The sequence below is a fragment of the Falco naumanni genome, chromosome 5 (assembly GCF_017639655.2).
Source record: "Falco naumanni isolate bFalNau1 chromosome 5, bFalNau1.pat, whole genome shotgun sequence".
NCBI lineage: Eukaryota > Metazoa > Chordata > Aves > Falconiformes > Falconidae > Falco > Falco naumanni.
Window position 1 is genome coordinate 68817959 of NC_054058.1, and position 21938 is coordinate 68839896.

General features: G+C 35.9%; 1 protein-coding gene across 1 annotated transcript in view; it reads right to left on the reverse strand.

Annotated features, from left to right (window-relative positions):
• Positions 1–21938, reverse strand: part of UPF2 (UPF2 regulator of nonsense mediated mRNA decay) — a 69593-nt gene that overhangs the window by 22571 nt on the left and 25084 nt on the right. The window contains exons 9-15 of the mRNA XM_040593909.1: positions 15376–15484; positions 14106–14219; positions 12829–12945; positions 6883–7068; positions 6147–6350; positions 5262–5537; positions 3277–3460 (exon numbers count right to left, since the gene is read on the reverse strand). Coding sequence (XP_040449843.1) covers positions 3277–3460; positions 5262–5537; positions 6147–6350; positions 6883–7068; positions 12829–12945; positions 14106–14219; positions 15376–15484 — 1190 coding nt within the window. The remainder of the gene's footprint in view (positions 1–3276; positions 3461–5261; positions 5538–6146; positions 6351–6882; positions 7069–12828; positions 12946–14105; positions 14220–15375; positions 15485–21938) is intronic.

A 21938-nucleotide genomic window follows, 5' to 3' on the forward strand; every position in this document is an offset into this window, starting at 1 on the left:
GGGTTGTAATACTTGACTTTTGAATGAAACATTTTCTATATAGCTACCTTACTCACAAAGGGTAATAATTTCCCTGCCAGAAAAGGAGGAAAACGTTATGAAGAATGTTTAAAGTCTCCCATAAAACAGCAATCAAGATGCTGCACTGTGCAAACTGCTTCAAAATATCCACAAACTAAATGTGCAACCTTACTGAAACATAAGCACTGTTATAGATGCTCTACAAAGCCAGCAGAACCACAGAACACATCAAGACCCTGCAGTCTTAGTTACAGTACCTCACACTACTGCCAATTTACAGGTTTCGAAACAACTATATTCTCAGACTGTAATAAAACTTTCTGACCCTCTTTTCATGTTCTGAGGCTGCACTTGAACCTATGAGGATGTATATATATAAAGTCTTTAAGAAACCAGTCTCTTCCAAAAGTATTATCTAGTATGCTCACCCTACTTGCAGACAGGACTGATAGTTCTTTCACTGTTTTACTTCATCTTCTAGTTTTCCTTACTGTCCTGCTTGCTGTCTCTCAAGACGTTTTGGTTTACTCTGTGTGCACGTTACCAAATGTAGCTCCCTAAACCTCTGCTTTTAATAAGGTATCCTTCAGTGCAATACCCTTATCTATACCATTCCCACAGCAGTGAACAATGTTTTAGCTTCTTTCAGTGTCCAATTTAGTCTTAGATATAGACTTCAATCAGAATCGTTTTCAGAGAAAATATTAAGAATTGAGCATGGTTCTGATTCGGGGGGGGGGGGAAAAATCAATCTGTTTTTCAAGAATGGTCACTGCAAAAAATTAGTCATCCAATGCAAAACAGAACAAGCTTCCCGCATATACACTGTTGTTCTCATACATTCTTTTAATTTGGTTTCATTAATTTACAAAGCCACTTAATCCTCCAGAGGATCATGGTTTGAGCTAGCAGAAAGCAACGCTGATACCAGTCTTCTGCAACACAGTAGAACTAAGCAAGCAATTTTTGAAAGATTTTACTAAGGAGTCAATACAAGTCACTATGCAGTTCGTCATTCATGTTTTGACATCATACTGACCACACCTGGGGATGGCCATTAGCGTAAAGTCTTTTGGAGAGCAAATGAACACGTCAGTTCTGTATTCATGCCACTCCTCGTTTGTTCTCTCCATATGCAAAGAACAAATGCAGGAGTACACAATTCCTGAGCAGAAGTCTAGATTCTGAGGGCATATCTCATTGGTTTTTTGTGGTTTTTTTTTTTTTATTTCTCTTCCAGCTGTCTGTAAGAGATCCAATACGCAGACACACACAGCCAGGTCTCTGACAAAAATTTGACTAAGATCACAAAGATCAGCTTTAGAAGGAGGTGAATTTTCAGAGCAATGCTCAAATTAAAACTCAGAAATAAAATTAATAGTATATAAGGTTGTATGGTAGTTACTGAGGATTTCAGTTCTGTGTAAACACACACATACGCTTCCTCCTTCATATTCCAGGCATTTCAAAGCATTCTTCTGCCCCCCCATTTATTAATACTGGGCTCTTCAAAGCACGTGCTGCTCCACAATTATGCACAAGTTCCTTTTGAATGACCCTATATTCTTACTGGTAGAAACCCACCAGAGCAGCACAGGAACCAACAGTCAGTCCCAAAAGCACACTCTGCAGGCAACAAGCCACCCACTGTTCTGCATAGAATTACACTTAGGACTGACAAAGAGCAAAGCACACCATGGTCTTTTGCACAGTACCTTCTTGGTGTTACTGTCCATGGGCTGGGAAACCGTGGGGACAAACTGAATCAAGAACTGCAGATTTATTAGAGCTTTTGCTCAAGTATTAAAAACCTCATTTCCTTCAGACGTGCTTGCACCTATCATCATAACCTTTTCAAGGCATTTGTAGGAGAGAAGTGCCAAGTGTCTTTCAAAAGACTATTACAGTTTATGTCACTACTTGTAAATTGCTTCTTGGTTATCATTTGGAAAGCATAAAAGCTGGTATTTAGATCATACCATAAGGAAATTTTTATCTACGTTACTACATAGGTAATTTTAAGGCATGTCAATTAAACAAACAGCATATTAAAAAACCAAATTCCACGTAAAACAGAAGTTGCAATGTTTTACCTGGCTCTTACACATACTTATCCAACTGGATTAAAGGATTATTCTTAAAAATTCTATTTGTCTAACTAGATGAAGTGCTATTAAGGCTCTAATTAATACTTAAATAGTGTAAAATTTACATATGAAAGCTTTTAATGAACAATCTTGTCTTCAAATAAAAATAGAAGATTAGAAAACAACTCCATTTAATGAGAAATGAGCACAGTACTATTCAATAATTAGTAAGAACTGATTTGTAAGAAGTTATAAAAGTTAATATGACAATAATAGTTTTAGATACACACTAACCAGTATTTTGTCAACTGAGCTGTACTGCAAACCCAACCTTTTTCTCCAGGAATTACTGATTTTTAACACAGCAAGATTTATAAATACATATTACTGTAATCTTAGCAAGAACTACAAACTAGCACGGAACCTTGCCAAAAGGTAAATATTAAGAAAAAAAACCCAACTTTAATAATCTAACCAAAGCTCTAATTCATGAAAAGGAAATCACCCTCTGGCCTCTACTGAAACGTAAAGTCCATTCAAAATTATTCCAAAGGAAGTGTAATGCTCAAGGTACCTGATTGTGTTTTAAAAGCAAAATCTGTTCCCAGATTTTTGTAGTCTTACACTAATGCTTACTTTGACACATTAACTTTGGTGAAATCCAGAACTGGGGAAGGAACACAGAGTTGCAAGCAACCAATCTACCAAAATGACCAAGCTGGTTTTCATCAGTGCTTACCAACCAACAGGCTGCAGGAACTGAGTGCACAGATACTACTTGCTTTTCGTAGTAGAGCATGCTTTCTAAATTTTTCTGATGATATTCAGTTTTCTTCCTCATCATTTGCACCATACTACTGCATATACTAATATAATGTATCTACAAACAGACACACTCTCCCACTCCAAATACTACTATATTAACAGTATTGGTATTGACTTTTTTTTTTTTTTAAATAATACATCACTTTAGAGTTATGGAGAGTCTATATGATCTCTATGGTGATGAGAGAAATGCAAAGAAGTTACACAAATATTCCTATCATGAGACTAAAAAGATTGTACCATGCAAATAACAAGTTACCCATCATTACCACCATACAAAAGACCATTTAAAGAAATACAGGAATTATCAAAACCAACTCATTTCGCTTGTACACTTTCTTACCTAATTTTATTAAGAATTCTCGTTCCAAATCTTGCACCTGTCTGATAGCTTCTTCCAGAGAATTGCAGAGCTTTATCTTTGGTCTCAGCAGTTCCAGAGTATCACTGATCATATAGTCTATGTCTATAGGAAATGGGTGGTCTTTTGTCCAAACATCCAGACTTTTCTTCCACCAAACATACCGCTAGAACACAAAATATTCAAATAAATTATATGCACAGTGGCATTTATAAACTATACAAGTTATTAATGCTTACCTATATTTGTATAGTAAAAACCGCAGAAGATTTCACATCACTGCTCTCCTATTTCATACAACCGTCAGATATTTTGATATCACTAAACACTGTTTGGTAACACTGGGTATCACAAATATTAAGAACATGATCCTTTTATCATAACACTTGCCAGAAGTATGAAGACTGAGCAAAAAGGCACTGAAAAGAAAGCACCTTCTAAGGGTAGATTCTTTCTATGAGAGATGAGCGCTTGACCAGCCAGCTTTCAACTCCTTCCTCTGTATATTTTCAAGAAAATTAATTCCCCCAAAGGCATATTATGAGGAAAAGGGGGGAAACATCACAAAAAGTTTTAAGACTGCAGCTAGCATGAAGTGACTGATACAGTTTGCTTCATAATAAATTAGCACATACCCTTTACAATAAAAGTGTAAGAAATAAATGCTGATCCTAAGTGAACCTAACAGTGGAATCCAAGAACAAAGGTGTTGCAAAAATCACATCTGAAAACAACATACAAGCAACAGATTTTTTTATTTAAAAGGTGACATGGTCAAAAGGAACGCTTGTCTGAAACCGTAAGGTGTAACAAAAATACAATGACTTTTTCACTGACAAGTTTATTTTGGATTTAAAAACAAGACCATGCTGTACTTCAAAACATCATTTTACATCTTGTATACAGATGAAGGATATCCATTCTGGAGGTCTGAAATAAGTCGTTATCACCTATTTTTTTAAAATATCCTTGTTTTAGTACAATTTGAAGAGAGAAGCAGAAAGACAAAGAAATTAAAAGCGAAAAAGAGTTTTAGCATGAACTCCATGGGCTGGAATTCCCCATTTTCTGAGGAACCCATTCCAGTGTTTAAACACCCCCTTCATGAAATCCTTCCCGCCCGCCCCCCCCCCCCCCCATTACATCTATTGAATCAGAACTTTCCTTGCTGCACCTTGTGACCATTACTTCTCATCCTTTCACTGTGCACACCTGGGAAGTTCTGACTCCTCCTCTACAAACACTATTAGCTGAGGACAGCAACTTAATGAGCATTCTCTTCTCCAAGCTGAGTAAACCCACAATGTGAGCACTGGCAGCCTCCCGATCATTTTGGTGACCCTCCACTGGACCCAGCTTAGTTTGCTGATGTCTCTCCTCTCATCTGCCAGGAAGCCCTGACCTGGAAACAGTGCTCCAGATGGTCTCACAAGTGCCAAGAAGGAAAGTGAAAAAAGAAAAGAAATCATTCAAACCTCTGGCTACACCCTTGCCAACACAACACAGTATGTCGTTGGCCTTCATCACCCTAATGGTGCAAAACTTTATGTCATGTTCATACAGTACAGGAGTCCCAGACCTTTTCCTGCAAAGCTGCTGTCTAAGCAGTCAGTACCAGGCAGTATTGCTGCATGGAGCTATTCCATCCCAAATAGAAGACCTGATACTTACCTTGGCTGGAATTCACAAGGTTTCTGTCAGCCCATTTTCCCATTTGCTGAGATCCCCTGAAGGGGGGGAACCCAAACCCTTCAGTGAATCTACCGCTACCCCAGTGTCCTGCAACTTTGCTGGAACAGTAACATCTACATATAACTGAACATATACATCACTTTAAAATAAAACTGCTATCAGACAGACAGGATTCTAAGAACTATAGTGCTAGAAAACAATGTAAGTAACAGAGTGACTCACGTTCGGCTTGTTACAGAAATCTACAGAACTACATAGAATTTAGTTTAGCATACCTGAAAATATACAAGGAAGCAATCAAGTTTACGTTTGCTGGATCCTCTGTCAAAATACTGCCCACAGGTATCAAGGATAGTACAAACTAGTCTGATTCTGAAAAGATGCTCTGGAGGGTCCAGTGGACTAGGACTACCATCAGGGTTCACACCAAATGATGTGAAAGAATACAGAGTTCGAAATATTACAGCTGATTCCACCATTCGATAATTGTAAAGCTCCCCCAAAAACTTGGCACTGCTGATCCGCCGTTGGTTAAACTTTGGCTGGTTAACCTTTATCAAAAAAGAAAACAAAAAAATCACTTTATCATGCAGACACAACAGAATCTTTGTAAAAGGTTTGTTGTTTGGTGGGGTTTTGGTGGTTTTTTTTTTAAAAAGAAAAAAGCAGTATAAAAAAAATGATGCATTTGTTATAATTAAAGATGGTTACTTCTGGCTACATACACTAACAAAATTAAACATTAAAAAGTAGTTATGAAAGCTGGTCAACTAACAGTTATTATAAAGTTCACATACATTTAGCACACACTCTATCTTGCCCAGAGAATTCTTGTAAATTCATCTATCAAAATATGGACTAGTCTCCAAAGTTAAGGTGCATGAATCTGACTACACTGTGAAAGAACAAGTTGTATGCCATTACTACAAGGGGAGCACAGCAACTATCCTAGTAATGTCTGCAGTTTGCTGGGGTTTTTTTGGGGGTGTTGGTTTTTTTTTAATTTAAATAAACCTACACAAAGCAAATAACTGAGGTAAAAAAGTCATCAAACAACAACCCAGAATCCAAGGACACCTTTCTTTAAGCAAGATTATTTTACTATTTTCCTTTCAACATAAGTAGATGAATATAGTTTAGTAAGAATGTCAGTTGTTTACCTCCATTCCTAGTCGAATATCCTCTAGTACTCCATCCACAACATGAATTCCAACATCTTCCTGGTATAAGACCAACCCTGCTAAAAGGTTGGCTACACAGTGAATACTATTATATTTCACATTCCAGATGTTGATCATACAACATATAACATAGTCTTTTACTTCCGCATCCTGCCAAGGCAGCTTGCGCATCTGTCTCAGGACCTAAACCAAATTTTAAGACAAACAACATTTTAGCAGGCAAAGTAACAGGTTACTCACTGTCATCCCCACATCTCTCAGCTGGGATGAAATCTCTGTAGGCACCTGCAAGCAATCTCATTCTCTTTTTCAAGCATCCTCCAGATCTGCAGTAGCTATGGAAAACTCCATACATGTAACCCAACTTCTGTTCTCTAGCTACTAATGAAGCTGTCCAAATCTGTTCTGTAATTTCCTTGCTCTTACAGTCTGTATTTAACTGTAGCCTTTTATCTCTTACTCTGAACACAAGGTACTTAGCACAAAGATTCTCATTTCATTCTATATTTGTGCAGCACTTAACGCTGTGGAGAACACAGGTCCATGAATGGAACTTCTATGCATTACAATAAAAGAAATTAAGCTATCTTAACATTTTTTTATTCCTACTTGATCTCTCTTGCTTGCAATTAAAAAAATTATAACCCTCCCCAAACCCTGTAGGTACTATATCACTTCCAGTAAAACCTGTATTAAAGATTTCAAAAGGACTTGCCTTCTCTGTGGTGACTTTGGAGAGATCCTTGTAAAGAAGCTTACGAATATATTCCTGCAAAGGAGGACGTTTTTTCTTCACAGTTTTTTCAGCTGGAGGGGGATTACAGTAGTAATACGCATTTTCTACCATTGTAACATAGCGTGCATCAAGATGCATTGCTTGTTTTTTTCTCATCATTTGTTCCTGGAAATAAATGCAAATGTTCAACTAAAGACATTGATATATTACATTTTCAAGTCAAAGGCTTTTACATCTACGTTTGGGACAAAGGAAACATGAAAGATCACAGAAAAGTAAGTTAAAAGCTTGGGTAGAGAGAAGAAAGGACAATGCATGTATGTAGTTCTGTGTTGCTATTTCCAGGATCATTTTTCTTTACAATCCCCATTTTAATAATGGTTCACCTATGGTGAAAAAAGTTTCAGGACAGTATTTAAAGTTTAACTTGAAATCTAATTGTTATGATTTAGATAAATGATTAATAAGATTATTAGCAATTCCATTCAAAACATGATTTTATTTAACTAAAGTAACTGAAATATTGATGTCTTTACACAAGCATAATGAATTATCATAAGAGCGGCAATTTATTTTCTACATCAGTATGCAACTCCAGAAAGTTTATACTGATGGTTTCACATTGCTTTTCAATGGTTTAGGCAATGACATTTTCCTTATTACATGCTCCATTGTTGTTTACCCAAGCAGAATAGGTAGTTTTTCTTGCAGTCCACCACAATGTACGACTTCGGGGAAAAAAATTAGACAAGTAAAAGGTTACTACATCAACACTAATTACTATGCTTAACTGTCAGGTTTGTCCTAATTTTCCTCACTGAATACAATCTTCTCTCCATATTTCATCTTGAATATGTACTTTAAGATTTATGTTGTGGGTTTTAAAAGTTTCTTGTATCTAAAAATTCTGTACAAGAACTAAAGTAGCTGTTCTAAGCCGCTGATTTTTACAGTTAAAGATGACTACGAGCTTAATTCCATTATAAAATATTTTTACACACATATGTGTCTTTTTGTATATATGTGTGTAATTCTGTAAGTTGCATTGCATTTTTATGTACAACATATGATCCCATATATTCTAAATCACTCTAAAGTGGTTCAACAGAAAAAGAAACTGCACTAGTTTAGACTATTATTTAATAGAGGTTGGCTAAACAATAATTTACAGCATCAAACAGATAAACAAAACTAAGGTGTAAGTACTGTTCTATCACTATACGCAAATGTTAGTATATACATTCATGCAGTCCAGTAAACTAATGAAAAGGGTTTAAACCTTTTTTGATCATTAGTAAAGAAGTACAATTCTTCATGCGGTGGACTTTCCAATAAGATTGAGTAATTTAAAGTTTCTTTTACAAGACAGTGGTTCAGTTCAACTGAAATGTAAATACACTTAAACAGCTCCTTAACCTTGAGTTTCAGCTGCTAATTCAATAAGGAAGAGCAGCTTTGTGTAACATAGTAACTCAACAAATAATGTGATTTTCCTCCTAGACTGCTCTATTCCTAGGAAGACTAATCTGACAACAATGCTAAGGCATTTCATTTTTAACCTTTTCCATGACACAAATGGCCTCCCCTTTGATTCCCTGAGACTGCTCCCTTCCAAATGGGAAATTTCTGTCAATTAGTAGCAAGTTTACCTACAGATGCTTAATAAATGCATACCTAAATTGTGGGGAAAAACCACTTAGAGTACAAAGTTCCAAAACCTAACAGTGTCATCATATACGTTAATGTCACCTTTGTAAATTTTTCACCTTTTCTAGATGCATTGGGAGAAAATACATCTTTACTGCCTTAATGACATTTATCATGCTTTACTATAAACTGAAAAATGAAGTGGGGCAAAGTAAAGCATACCAGAGAAAATGGGAGAAGGGCTTGCAAATAAAATTAAAAACTCACTAAAACTACATAATTTTTCTGTCCTCTTGTTATAAAAAGTTGTACATTATACTGTAAATAACAGGTTATAATTAAAATGTTTCTTCCCAGATGAGACAATAGGCATTTCCCCACGTCTCAAAATCACTGTAATTCATAATCTTTTTGAGGAATCCCAAGTATGTATTCTAACTCTAAGTGGATGGTATTAATCTTAATCTCTGTTTAAAATCATCACTATTTTAACCAACCATGTGTATTTCAATCCTTTTCCATTTACGGCATCAAGTCAGATGGACAGGCAACAAAGAGAAACCGTAACAATATACTGCCTACAATAACAAAAAACCTTGACACATTTCAGAAGAAAAAAGCAAGACCTGCAGTCTAAAGCACTTTAGGCTAACTAATTTTCCTAGGCTAAAATGAAGAATCACAAAGGTAAAGCATTACATTTAAAGATTAGGTTTCTGGTTTTCCTTTAATAAAAAGATATCACAAATAACATTAAAATATCCAAAAGTTAAAACAGCAAAAGGGTTTAGTGTTTGGTTTTTTTCTTGGTACCAAAACCTCTCTGTATGTAGCGTATACTGCAGATGCATTTCAAAAGAAAATCTGGGGAGAATTAGGAGATGCTCCCCTGGTTAATAGTCTTGCTCTTGCCCCCCTCAAGGTGATAACATCAACCTGCATTGCAAGAAATAGAATTTTTGCAAAGCAGACCAAAAAAAAACCAAAAAGAGAGAGAAGGGGGGAAAAAAAGAGAAGTCACCAAGTAAAACATAAGGAGCAGGAAAAGCCCATTTCAGAAAAACATTTCAGCATGACTAACATTTACATTATCAGATTGTAATAAAGATTGTAATAAGATACTGAAACAGTTCAGCTTCTCCTTCCCTTTACTACCCACACTACCCTGCTACTTGTTCAACAGTTCAAAATCAAAATTCTAAACTTCTTGGAAGCACAGCACTGTTATAGTGAATTAACAGTCTCATTCTAATTGTAATTCTACAATTACACTGTCACATCCTCCCACAGTTTCAACTCCCTCTATGAAAGGAGTTTCCCCAAGAAACGAGCCACTGTGTAGCTTAAGTTCTATATGTTTATGAATAAAAGTGATCTTGCCCTAAAGCTTTAAGAGACAATTGTCTAAGTCAAAGGATTAAAAATGCATCAGAAGTCTTTTAATACCGAAACTTGGTATTCTTTTAACAAGGCCAGAACAGCGTAAGACAAGAATTTGACATTTTAAAATGATTATATTAAAGAAACATAGATCAAGATAATACTGATCTTCCTTCCAAAGCACCAATTAAAATAATCCAATTCAAATAATCTATTTATCAACAGACCAAGCCTAAAGCCAAGCTAGTTTTACATCAGTATTTTAAATTACATAAAGGATATTGAATTTGAAAGACTTGCCAAGAATGATTAACAGAAATAAACATTGCCCTGATAAAGGAATCTTTAAATAATTTGCGAAACCTGACAGTAGTTCTACAAACCCAGAATGTGACCATCAAATGTTTCTCTGAAGTCACTTAGTGCCACTAAGTTTGTGGCACTCTCACAGAACAATTTAGTTCCTAATAATTAATTTTCCCTAAATAACTTTTAAAATCCATTCTTAGCTATGACTTTCTTCCACACCAGGACAAAGCAATATTGTCTTTAATAGGAGACATATGGCCTGTTTGACATCTTACTACATAATATATCGTCAGCAGTGAAGATTTAAGACCAATAATTATTTGGAAGATCAACAGGCCTTAATTCTACCAGTAAGAGTCATTGGTAAGATCAGCTTTACACTTCCTTAGATTTTTACCACAAAATCCTAATTAGTTTGCTTTAGGAGTCATCTTTTCTACAGTTTACACTAACTGGTATCACACTTTTTAAGTAAAAATGAAATCTCTACATTCTACAGGGCAACATTAGAAGAGGCAGCTGTTAATATGGTTGTAGAATATAAATGTTAAGCTTAATTTACATCTTAATAGATATTCCAAACTTACTTGTCATCTCTAGCTTTTCTCCTGGTTCCTCAATGTGTAAGAAAAGGTTACTTATCCAAAATCTTGTGAGGCTTTAAGCCTCAGTTATTGACAGAGCATTTGTGGTTTGTCTCACACTTCACAGTCAAGTCATGTTTAGCATTCATCCAACAGATTTTAGCAATACAGCTAACAATCAGCATTTTTGCAGTGCATAAGACTAAAAGCAGTCCGTTACAAAAAGCAACTCTGGTAAAGGTATTTGATTTTTCCTGACCTCTAAAATTTTTATTAACTACAAGAAATTGGTAGCGGTGAGTAAAGTGTCTTTTAAAGACAATGGGCTAGTGTTTTCAGGGGAAAATACTTCATTATGGACAGGAATATATTTAACAACAAAACACATCAGCTGGCAAACCTTTGGAAAACTGAGAGATTGAGCCTTTCAAGATACAAAGTACACTGCAACAAAAATCACGAGCTGAGAACTTGCAAATTATTTGCCAATCTCTATCCTCCTGTGACTGACTACGCCACTGAAACAACGCTACAACATTCTAATATGTTCAGAAAGAAATAGCATTTTGTAGAAAAGAAATCGTATGATGTACCCAAGTACGTAACAACTACGTCTTCATTAACTCTACAGCATGAGAAGGGAGGCTATAGAGTCAAGAAAATGACATGTCAAGTATAAGCCTGTGCTTTGGTAAGGAGGAGAGAGAGCAGACCCAGCAATATTTCAGAGTTTAAGTGCTGTGTCTCTACAGAAAGAGATTCCAAACACTTACAACTGCTCCCTTCCAGAAGGGTAAAATGTCCACTTTCTCCCCCAAACACAAATACTACTTTCTTTACTGCAGATACACATGTCTATATAATTCCTGCAGTGCACAGATTTGAAGGGAACATTAAAACATCTAGTCATACTTCTAATACAACAACATGGCTTAAGTTGCCTTAAGATACTTAAGTATCTGCTTAAGTTGCTTTTAATTTAACGCAATTTCCTATGGGTAGTATCTATTGTTGATGGACTTCAAACACGTCTGACTCAGTCTCTTGGCTTGGACACAGACTTTTAGGATTGTCTCAAGCCTGTAAACATATCATTCAGGGCTCAAATTCATACATTAAAAAAGACCCAAAGTTAATCCTTGTTATTTTTAAATCTTTGCCAGTACTTACCTAGACTTACAGATACCACTTCTACTCTCACCATAATTACCAATCTCTATTTCTAAACCCCCTTCCTCTAGCATCTTCATAAACTTTTTCTTCAAATTCAGAACCTCAGGTTGTTATGCAGGGCACATAAAGGCACACTCTCACGACTATCTTCACCTCCAGCTGAAATATCTTACTATCTCTGGTTCGATTTACCACCATTTTCCCCCTCAAATAGCATCTCAGGCATGTTCAGGTACAGCTACCATGTTCTTTCAACCTCATTCTCTGGTTTTGCCCTATCTCTGAATTATCTGTAGTTCAAAAACAATAGGTTTTTTGCTTCAGAAACTAAATTCTTTATTTACATTTTAAGTCATGAACAGATTTATAGGTCAGCTGGAGTTCTCCAGCATACTTTCAGAAAGCTGTTCCCACAGGAGGTGCAATCTCAGAGCTGAGACAACACTGGACAGGCTATAAATAACAAGATGACAGGTCCATAGGACTACAAACCAAGGCTGATAGAGCCAAAGCAGCCCAGGACTCGCACATATATAATACTAGTCCATCTCAACCCCATTCCGCAATGAAAAGGCAAGATTTCAGGAAAATTGATTCACTGTCCTCCCATACTTGTCTTCTTTTTATTAAAGAATCTTATCCTCCCTGAGCAGCCAAGATAAAACTTAATGAAAGTTTTCACTTACAAGTGTTTCAACATTGTAACTGACAATTAAGATATTAGTCACAATCATTGTTACAGTGAGACCACTTCACAAAGCCAGAAAATAGAAGAATTGGTTTAATTAAGTGCATGACACCCTCCCCCGTAAGACGATGAGTCTTCTCTTACCAAAAGAACACTGGTTCTTAAGTGAGATTCTGGTGATCTAAAGAGGAATCGTCCACAGGTTTCCAGCAGAGTACATGCCATTTCAATATGGTGATGAGAGAAGTCTGACAGAAGCATCTGGTATATGTTTATGTAAAAACACAGCATGTTAAGCATCTTTTTCAACCTTTCAAGCAGAAAACAGTAAGTTGTATCTACCAGACTTTACATTCCATAGTCTTTAAGAAAAAAAACGCTAATTGATTTTACTGATCAGATGTCAACAAAACCCAAAATATTCATCTTATTAAAAAAAATATAAGAACTGTCTAGACCCCAAATTCTGACTCCAGAAAGCTGAAACACAGGACAGTTCCTAAGTCCAGCATAAAAAGACTACAATATTAAAACAAACACTGTAATTTCTCCCATATCCCTTCCAACTCGGGCACATCTCCTTTAAAATTCCTGCTGCTAGACTGGAAAATCACCAAATAATACTGCAAAAGGACACAATAACCTCAGAGCACATCTAATTGCATTGTAATGTTTAAGTTAAGCAATAACTACAAATTAATAGAGCTTTGCATTTTACAATAACCTATAGATGAGAGAAGAAAAATGAGTAATTATTTAAGCATTCAGCTTCAATACCTAATGAGTCCATAAAATGAAATTATTCCCACCAGAAGCCATCTTAATTCAAGTGAGTCTTCAACCACCTTTTATGAAAGGCACTTTTATTTTTTAAAACCCATTTTTAATTTGGTATTTGACATCAAGGATAAATTTGAACGTTTAACAGCATGCAAATCGAGACGATATGCCTAGAGGTTAACGCTTTCCACAGATTTTTGTTCCTCAACAGAAGCATCTGCTAAAATGGCACATAAGCCTTTCCTTGCATCACTGAAAAACTTTCTGCCTCTAACCTCTCCCCCTTACTGTTATTTTCTCTGTAAAAACATTAATTGAAATCAACATAATGAAAGTTTTGCAATGTCTAGTAGATAAGTAGCAATGTCTACCATCACTTCACACAGAAAATTATTAGCAATTTGATTATGTCCAAAGGTGGAAGTTTATTTTAGTATATTCCTACCACTACAAAAATTAAAACATTCTAACTTCTAGAACAGCTATAAAAAAAAAGTCTCCTCATATACAGTAGCAACAGACATTAGGGTTTAAAACATCTTAAGCAATGAATTAATGGATAACATCATCAACAGAGATACGAAGGGGAACAGGACACAACATCAGCACATACAGTAATACAGGACTGTCACAACACTAACCTTTAAACAGTGGAGAGTATCATTTTTGGAGAACATCTTAAACTTGGTAAGTTCACCAATAAATCTCACAGTTTTATTCTTTGTTTCAATGTTGATCTGGTCCTTTTTTCTTACCTAGGGGAAAAAATAAAAGTTTTATTTTAGGCCCTCAAAAATACCTACCTCTTAGAAATTACTTTGACCTGAATGTGTACAATAAGCTTGGGAATTCAGCAGCGTCTGGTATTTGTGTAGTTCCTTATGCTCTGTTTTTACCTACCACTGAGGTTCCTAAAAGTTTCTACAAACTTGTTTCTTTAGAAGCTTTTCATTTTCTTTCCCCATCCCCCCAAAATACTGAAGTCCTCTGACATACTTAATGTTATAGACATGCATCCACGTGGCCACCCCCACTTTAAGTAGTGGTTAAATATTCTAGATTCTATATTTTAAAAATCAACAAATAGTCTCTATATGAATATGACCACTTGTATAGTCCATAAGAAAATATTAAACATTGGCAGCTTTTTCAAGCCAGATTAATAAAGTAAAGACTTTTTTTTTCTTTTAAAATTACTGACATCCAGCATAATTTTACTAACAAAGTACAAATTTATATCTACCTCTAAACATAATCCACAAAATAAAAAATGGTATTCCTCCCCAACAGAAAAAACTTAACTTCAGATAGTTAAGACTTCAATACATCTGATCAATTCATACACGTTTTTAACAGCAGTATTAGAAAAAAAATTTGAAATCTGTGCCATAAATCTCAGAAAACAGTGAGGGAATCATCACTGTGCACCATAACGGATTTGATTACAGAACTTAGAAGAATGTGGAAGAAACAATGCCACAAAATACGTTTGTGAGGAATATAAAATTCTGGTTGATGAAAACTGTAAAAAATAATTTGACTTAAGCACTACATTACAATAATAACAACTACATTAGAAAAGTAACCTTGTAGTGAGGAACCTGTTAGAATAGGTTGGTTCTCATTTTGAATGCAACTTATTAATTTACAGAAGACTCAACGCTTACTGTTAAAGCAGTTTCTAATTTTTGCAACTTTTGTTGTAACTGTTGTACAGTTCATTTTAATACATATATATGCAGGCATACATGGTAAATTGTAATTCTAGAACAAATTTGCTTGGCTGACAAATATTCACTGAATTTAAGAATTAGTATCAACATAAAAACAAATGTTATTTTATTCCCCAAGGGATGACTTATTAGCAGACTGGTTAATCTGAATGCAAAAAACTGAATCAACAAAACATACATGAAACCTGAAATCCCCTTTCAGCATGGAACAAAGATCCTCTGCTACATCAGACATACACGGATGCAATGTGGCAACCAGTCTTGCATAAAATGGTAGCAAATCCAACCTGCAAACAAAGGAGTTTATAAAATAGACAACTAATTTATAAACAGAAATGCATTTCTGTCTACAAATATGGGCACCACTTTACCTGTGACAAGAATGAATGTATGTATATCGACAGAACTACGTACATGCAGTTTTATGGGCTCACACTTCAGACTGCAGCATCATTTAAAAACAACAAGACAAGAAGGTATGCCACCACATCCTACTGGAATCCTTCAAAGTTAATTTCCTTTTAAAACTACTGCCTTAGGTGAAATGCCAAACACCACCTTACCTACGGAATTTGACCTTTAAGAAATTACCAGATACAAACAAAGTTCAGAACCCATTTCAACATTCAAAACGAAAAATGCTTCCACAACTCCGTTTGTTACCACTTTTTTTTTTTTTGAGTAGCAGCAGACATAACCAGGAAGGTAAAAACATCTTTATTTCTAAGGCAGTGAACTTCTACATGAATGCAGTAGTTATTACATAAAACAAAGCTCAGCAGATGTGATGTGGCAACCCTGTTCCCCAAAACTCTGCTAGCAGTCCCACAAACATTACTTCAAAATTTTCTATAGAACTTTCCTTATTTTCTTTTTCTTTCCTGGATTATATGCCTTCATACCCATTTCAAAGTACTGCATACTTCCCTTAGGGAATTCTGGAGGGCAATTTGTATTTTCCTTATTTTGTACTTTGTTCCTTTCCATCAAAGACTATCTGGTTGTAGAAATGGGATAAGTGCTCTTAAACCTGGTTTGCACCATCCTGTAATGGGACACAAAACGTAACACTGCTGCTTTGTGTCAATGTGTATGTATCACTTAAATGCAGAGAAACCAACTGCACTCTGAGGCCTCGTAATATTATTTAACGAGCTGAAAGAAGTCTTCTTGGTTTATTTTCAGAATGTAAGTCAATGCTCCAAACAGATGAACTGTAGAATGAGCCTACTGTTTTAAATGTACAGAAACATCTTAAATTTGCATGCCTCAAGTGAGAAATTGCCTATAAGTGCCTGTAAGGGAAAAACGGATCTTGAGTTTACACTTTATGAAGTTTTAAGGTTTTCCCTACTGCTAGGGAAAAGAAAAGAAAAAAAATATCAAGAGAAAAAAATCTAAAAGCATAGCTGATACATTGAGCTTGCCCTGGCATGAAGTAAAACTGGAAAAGCATAAAGACAAAAACCCCAAAACAAAGAATACTCGACCACCTCCCCTCTCCTTTCTACTGCTATGTCACTAGAGACATTTCCAAGATCTTTAATATCCACTCACAGAAAGAGGGATAATTATTTATTTCAGTTGTGGATTAGAAGCGTCAGAATATACTACCTGGAAGAAGCAGCCATAAAACTCCTGGTGAAACATTGCAGGTAGCCCAGTTACCTATTCAACAGTTTTTATTCTCTCTTGTTAATCAATAACTGAAGCAGTATTTACATTTTTCAAGCTTGTTGGAACACACAGTCACGAACGACTAGCCACAGCAAGTTACTATGATGTTATTAAGCATTTAGCCACTAACTCTCAGAAAAGTGAAAGTCTCATTACTTCATACACACCTACAAAAGCTCAACTAAGAAAGGACTTTGGCTGAATTGAGGAGGTGTATTTGAACTGAGGGGATTTCTGTATGGCATCTCTTTTAAGAGAAACAGCTGAAAGTTTTATTCTGGTCTGAACAAGTACCTGCCTGCTGAAAGCTAATAATTTCATCTCTGTGTAAAGTGAACATACCTGGGGGAAAATTAAAGTCTTAGAGCACATTGTTGTTATTCCCTTACAGAATACAAAAGGTTTCTTCATGGGGAAGAATACCAAGACTGGGTATTTAGAAATAGGTGAAATATAATAAGGAAAAGCCTTAGGTCAATTACAGTGAAATTGGCAATCAGAGATTGAATCTGTTCCCGCTCTCACAGGGGAGACACAAATTCATGTTCAGAAGTGGAGCTCTCACAGGATCAGTGGCACCATCTACTGGTACTTGCATAAAGGCTTATCAAACTGGGTTTTCTTTTCTCCAAAAGCATTTCTTTTTCTTGAGAAGGCGGGTAGAAATTAAAAAAAAACAACAGGAATCCCACGGGATTGCTTTCCCTTCCTACTCTTCTACATTATGAAGCAAGACCTAGCATCAGGGATGAGTCAGTTACTCTTTGAAGCCCCTGTTAAGCATCCTAAATATAAACTATCACAGTAAAAACCCCACTACTTCTGACCATTGTTATTTTGACCACACACTTTGGGTTTAAATCTAGTTAACTCTGGATCACATGGACTCCACTTCAGTGAAATATCCGAGTACATCTTTTCCTGTAAGTTTCAAATGTTAAACAAAACAAAAAAACCTCAGAAAAATAAAACAACTTCACTCAAAATTAAAGTCCTAATTGCAATCTCTCTAGAAAATTGTATATCCAGAAAGTCTATACAAAAAAGTATAATATATATATATAAAAAACATACACCCAGAAAGACTGAAGGGGCATTTTTACATTTATTAACTGGGATGCTCCCAGAAAGCCAGCTTAAAGAATGAAGTAACACAGCAAGAACTCCTGCCTCAGAAAAATAATCATAAACCAGATAAATGCAGTGTATTCACAGGGCCTGAACAGGTACAAACTGCCACCCGCACTGTTCAGTGGAAAGAGAATGATGCAGTGGACCTTGCACGCTGCCAGATAACCACTTTTTGCTTTTCTTTCTTTGCCATGGCATAAACTCCTTGATCTCAAGCACATCCCTCAGTTTTATCCTTAAATGAGACACGCCACTGAAATACTGTTAAGTCACGTTCAATTGAACAAAAAGAACCTGAGGATTCTCAGGATATATTGCTACAGGACTACCATTTTTTCAGTTAAAATGCTCAGAAATATTCAACACTCAAGAAGCAGTTAATTAATAACAGTGAAAGATAATGCTAAAAACTTCTGAATGACGAACAACGGATCCTTTCCTTAGTAAACTCACAACTTCATAGACCACCCTAGATGGCAACAGCAAAAAAATCAGAAGCCACGACTCCTATTTACTGTTTAGCATTTGGCTAGAATTGTTTTGAATTTAAGGCATTTTAAACTTTGCACATTGAAGCTGAAAAATGTGACAGAATTGCTGTATGCAGTTAAACATAAATAATTACATGTATCTGTACAGGAAGATAATTCAGTTAGATAGCAAAGAATTACATATAAATACCCTAAAGCTGCAAGCAGTATGGGTTAAATCACTGTATTGTCACTTTATTGCAAACTATGTAGTCCTGAACTAAAAGGCTAATCATTAGTTTTAAATCAATCCTCCAATGAAAATCTGAAAGCCACTTGTATGCTAACATTGAAAAATCTTTTTAAAAGGCTTTCTGTTCTGTTGGGTTGGAGGTTCAGATCGCAGCTGAAAATTTAAATGCCATCCATTCATAAGTATTTACAGAGCAGTGCAATGATGTTGTATACTAACACTAATCTACAGTTAGTTCAGGAAACACTGTCCTTTTCTGTCAAGTTCAGGTTTCTGTCTTGAAGAATCCTGCATTTGTCCCAATCTATCCAACCCTAGGAGCAGCAAGAAAGCTCCCTGGCAACACTGCGTAATGACTTCGACTTTACGGTGTCTGCCTTACTCCTCCTACATGAAACCAGTTTGTACTTTCTTGGTAAAACTGTTGTCCCTGCACATTTCCTAAACTCTTAAGATCTCTCAAGAGTAGAAACAGGACTGTTATTGAAACACCTTATTACTGCTGCCAACATAATAGCTAGACTTGGGCAGCATTATCTTATATGCTTGGAGATTAAATGCTTTGGAAAATATACTGGTTTATCTACACCCTATAAAGGACACTGTTCCTCTGAGTCTTTCACAAAAATACCCAAAACCAAAAACCCCCACAAAAAAAACCTCCTCCAGGACATAACCACAACAAGCTTTCTTCTCCCATGGTATCCCAGAAGGATATTGCAGAAACTCCTGGAATTAGTAAAAACCAGTTGCAGTAACAATAACGGAAGGTAAAGACATACCATTGTGGCTCAATGAAGGATAAATGAAGCAAAACCACTGTCAAAACATAGCATACAAACCTTCAAAGCAGTGTATTATATAATTTTCTAAATCAATTTGTAGCATTTTATAGCAGCCATTAGTACTGTGTGCCATATACACAATTCCACAAGGATTATAAACGTTGATTTCAAGACAGAAAGCAGAACTGCTCCTTTACTAACTGCAGTAATAAAGCAAATCTAAATAATAAGGATAGATTGCCATTTGAAGTCATCTGCATCTATGGGCAATTCAGCAGGTATTTTCAATGCAACTGTCCGTGGTTCGGAACAAGCAGCTCAGTCCACATCCTGTTTCTCCCGCTTAGTAGTCCAGGGACAGGCACCACTAATGCAGGCAAAAGAACAGGCAGATATACGCTACTGAACTTCAGATCTTACAGCTGGAAGATGGAGCATTAATTAGTCCAGTAGGTCTCTGAGCAGACAGCAGAAAAAGGTATTAAAATACCTTTTTGTAAGTGGAATATTAATATTTCCTAATATTAACAATAATTAATATTTATAATTAAAAAGCAACAGTGAGAAGATCAGCTGAGCCATTTCAGTATTAGTTCCAACTATTAGAGAATTGAACTGTCATGAAGATAGCAGCTTCTTGAGCCAACCACACCATCTATACTAGTCTACTAGTTCCTACAGAAAAATTAATCTTTTTAAAATTATTATAAAACACATTTGTGGGATAATGAAACTACCACTGGGAGGACAGCAACAATGTGGAGACTATATATGTTTCTGGGAACTTACTGTGTTCCTAGTACAGCCTCATCAAAGACACATCTCCTTTTTTTAAGTACTACAATACACAAAAGAATTTAACTTTTGCTTTCATGGTATCTATGAAACCAAGCTGCTGAATTTACAAGCCATTATGATGTTGTTCTTTGAAAAAACCTCTTCCACTGGGGACAATGTCAACAAGTTCCTTCAGATCATTATCATCTAGCACACTGCAGTGGATTATGCAAAAATAATAATGCATCATCTTCAAGGAGATTCTAAGAGTTAACAATCAATTTAACCTATCTGGAATCCACAGCACGAGAAAGAAATACAGAGCAGTAGTACAAATATTACTGTATGTTCACAGACCAGCCAACGAGCCACTTTTATTTTGCAAACATGGAAAATCCTCTATTATGGTAGAGCTGAAGACAATAATTTAAGTCATCCTGCCGATTTATATTGCTGCAGATGTCATAGACCATGAAAAAAAAAAGTTCTTCTCAAACTGTGTTCTGATGCATTTCATGATTACCAGCAGGCTGATAAATGGAAACATCATTTCCTCTACACCATCATTCGGACTGAAGAGCACCTAGTTATGTCTAGCACAGAAGATAGTCAACTGCCTGCCTCCTCTATCAGTCATATTTCAGGCACAATCAGGCCTCTATCAAAGCCTCCAAAGACTGAGACGTCAAAACCTTAATTTTTAGAGAAAAGAATGCATAAGAGAATAGAAGATTATGTGTACTATCTAACTGCAAAACCTAGTATCAACATAAGAGTCAGGTTAATGGATACGGTCAGCAAACAAACCATTGCTTTATATACAGCTAAAAGAGCAGGGTTATTAGCACAGCAGATGCTTATTGCAGATGGGGTGTAGAAATAAGCTAGAATTAAGGTTGAAAACACAGTGTAGGAAGTGATTAAAAGGAAAACACCACAACAAAGTGTTTATTCAAAGCGGTAGTCTACACAAGTTTTGAGACAAAATGGACACTCAAACCATGTTTCTTCCCCCAGTGTTAAAAGGGAATGGAATCAAAGTGGTGTGAACTCTTAACAGGATATCCAAGATGTTGATGAAACACTTGAAACTAAAATCAGGATCAAAACAACCAGGAGAAACAGGGCAAGGTGGAGCTGGAAGAGCGACTCCTTCATAATTGCACCTATTTAAGTTACACCTATTAAAGGTGTAATTTTACCAGAGAGCAGAGAAATATATTATTCTTCCAATGAATTTAACATTTTTATTTTAACATTTGCAATCATTTTGTAAGCAAGGCTCTTCCTGGAAGTGCAGGGACCTTGCTTACACAAAGAGAGACAAGGAAAAACAGCAAAACTCTACATGGACAGAAGAGGCCAGGCTCAAACTATTCTACTTGCTTTCTCTAAACTGGATGGTGTGGAATCCTGCTGCAGAAGATACAAGGCTATTATAACAACTATGTACTGTATCAGAATTAACGTACCACAGAAAATCCTCCTACCTAAACTACATTGTGCTCTAACTATTCACAGGTTCTTACATAAAGCGGTGCAAGTTCTCCTAAATTAAATATATTTTCCTTTTTTGATAGAAGGTAGGTTTTGTTGGTTTCATGGTTAAAAAAAAGTAATGAAAAGATTCACTATAAACACACAAGTA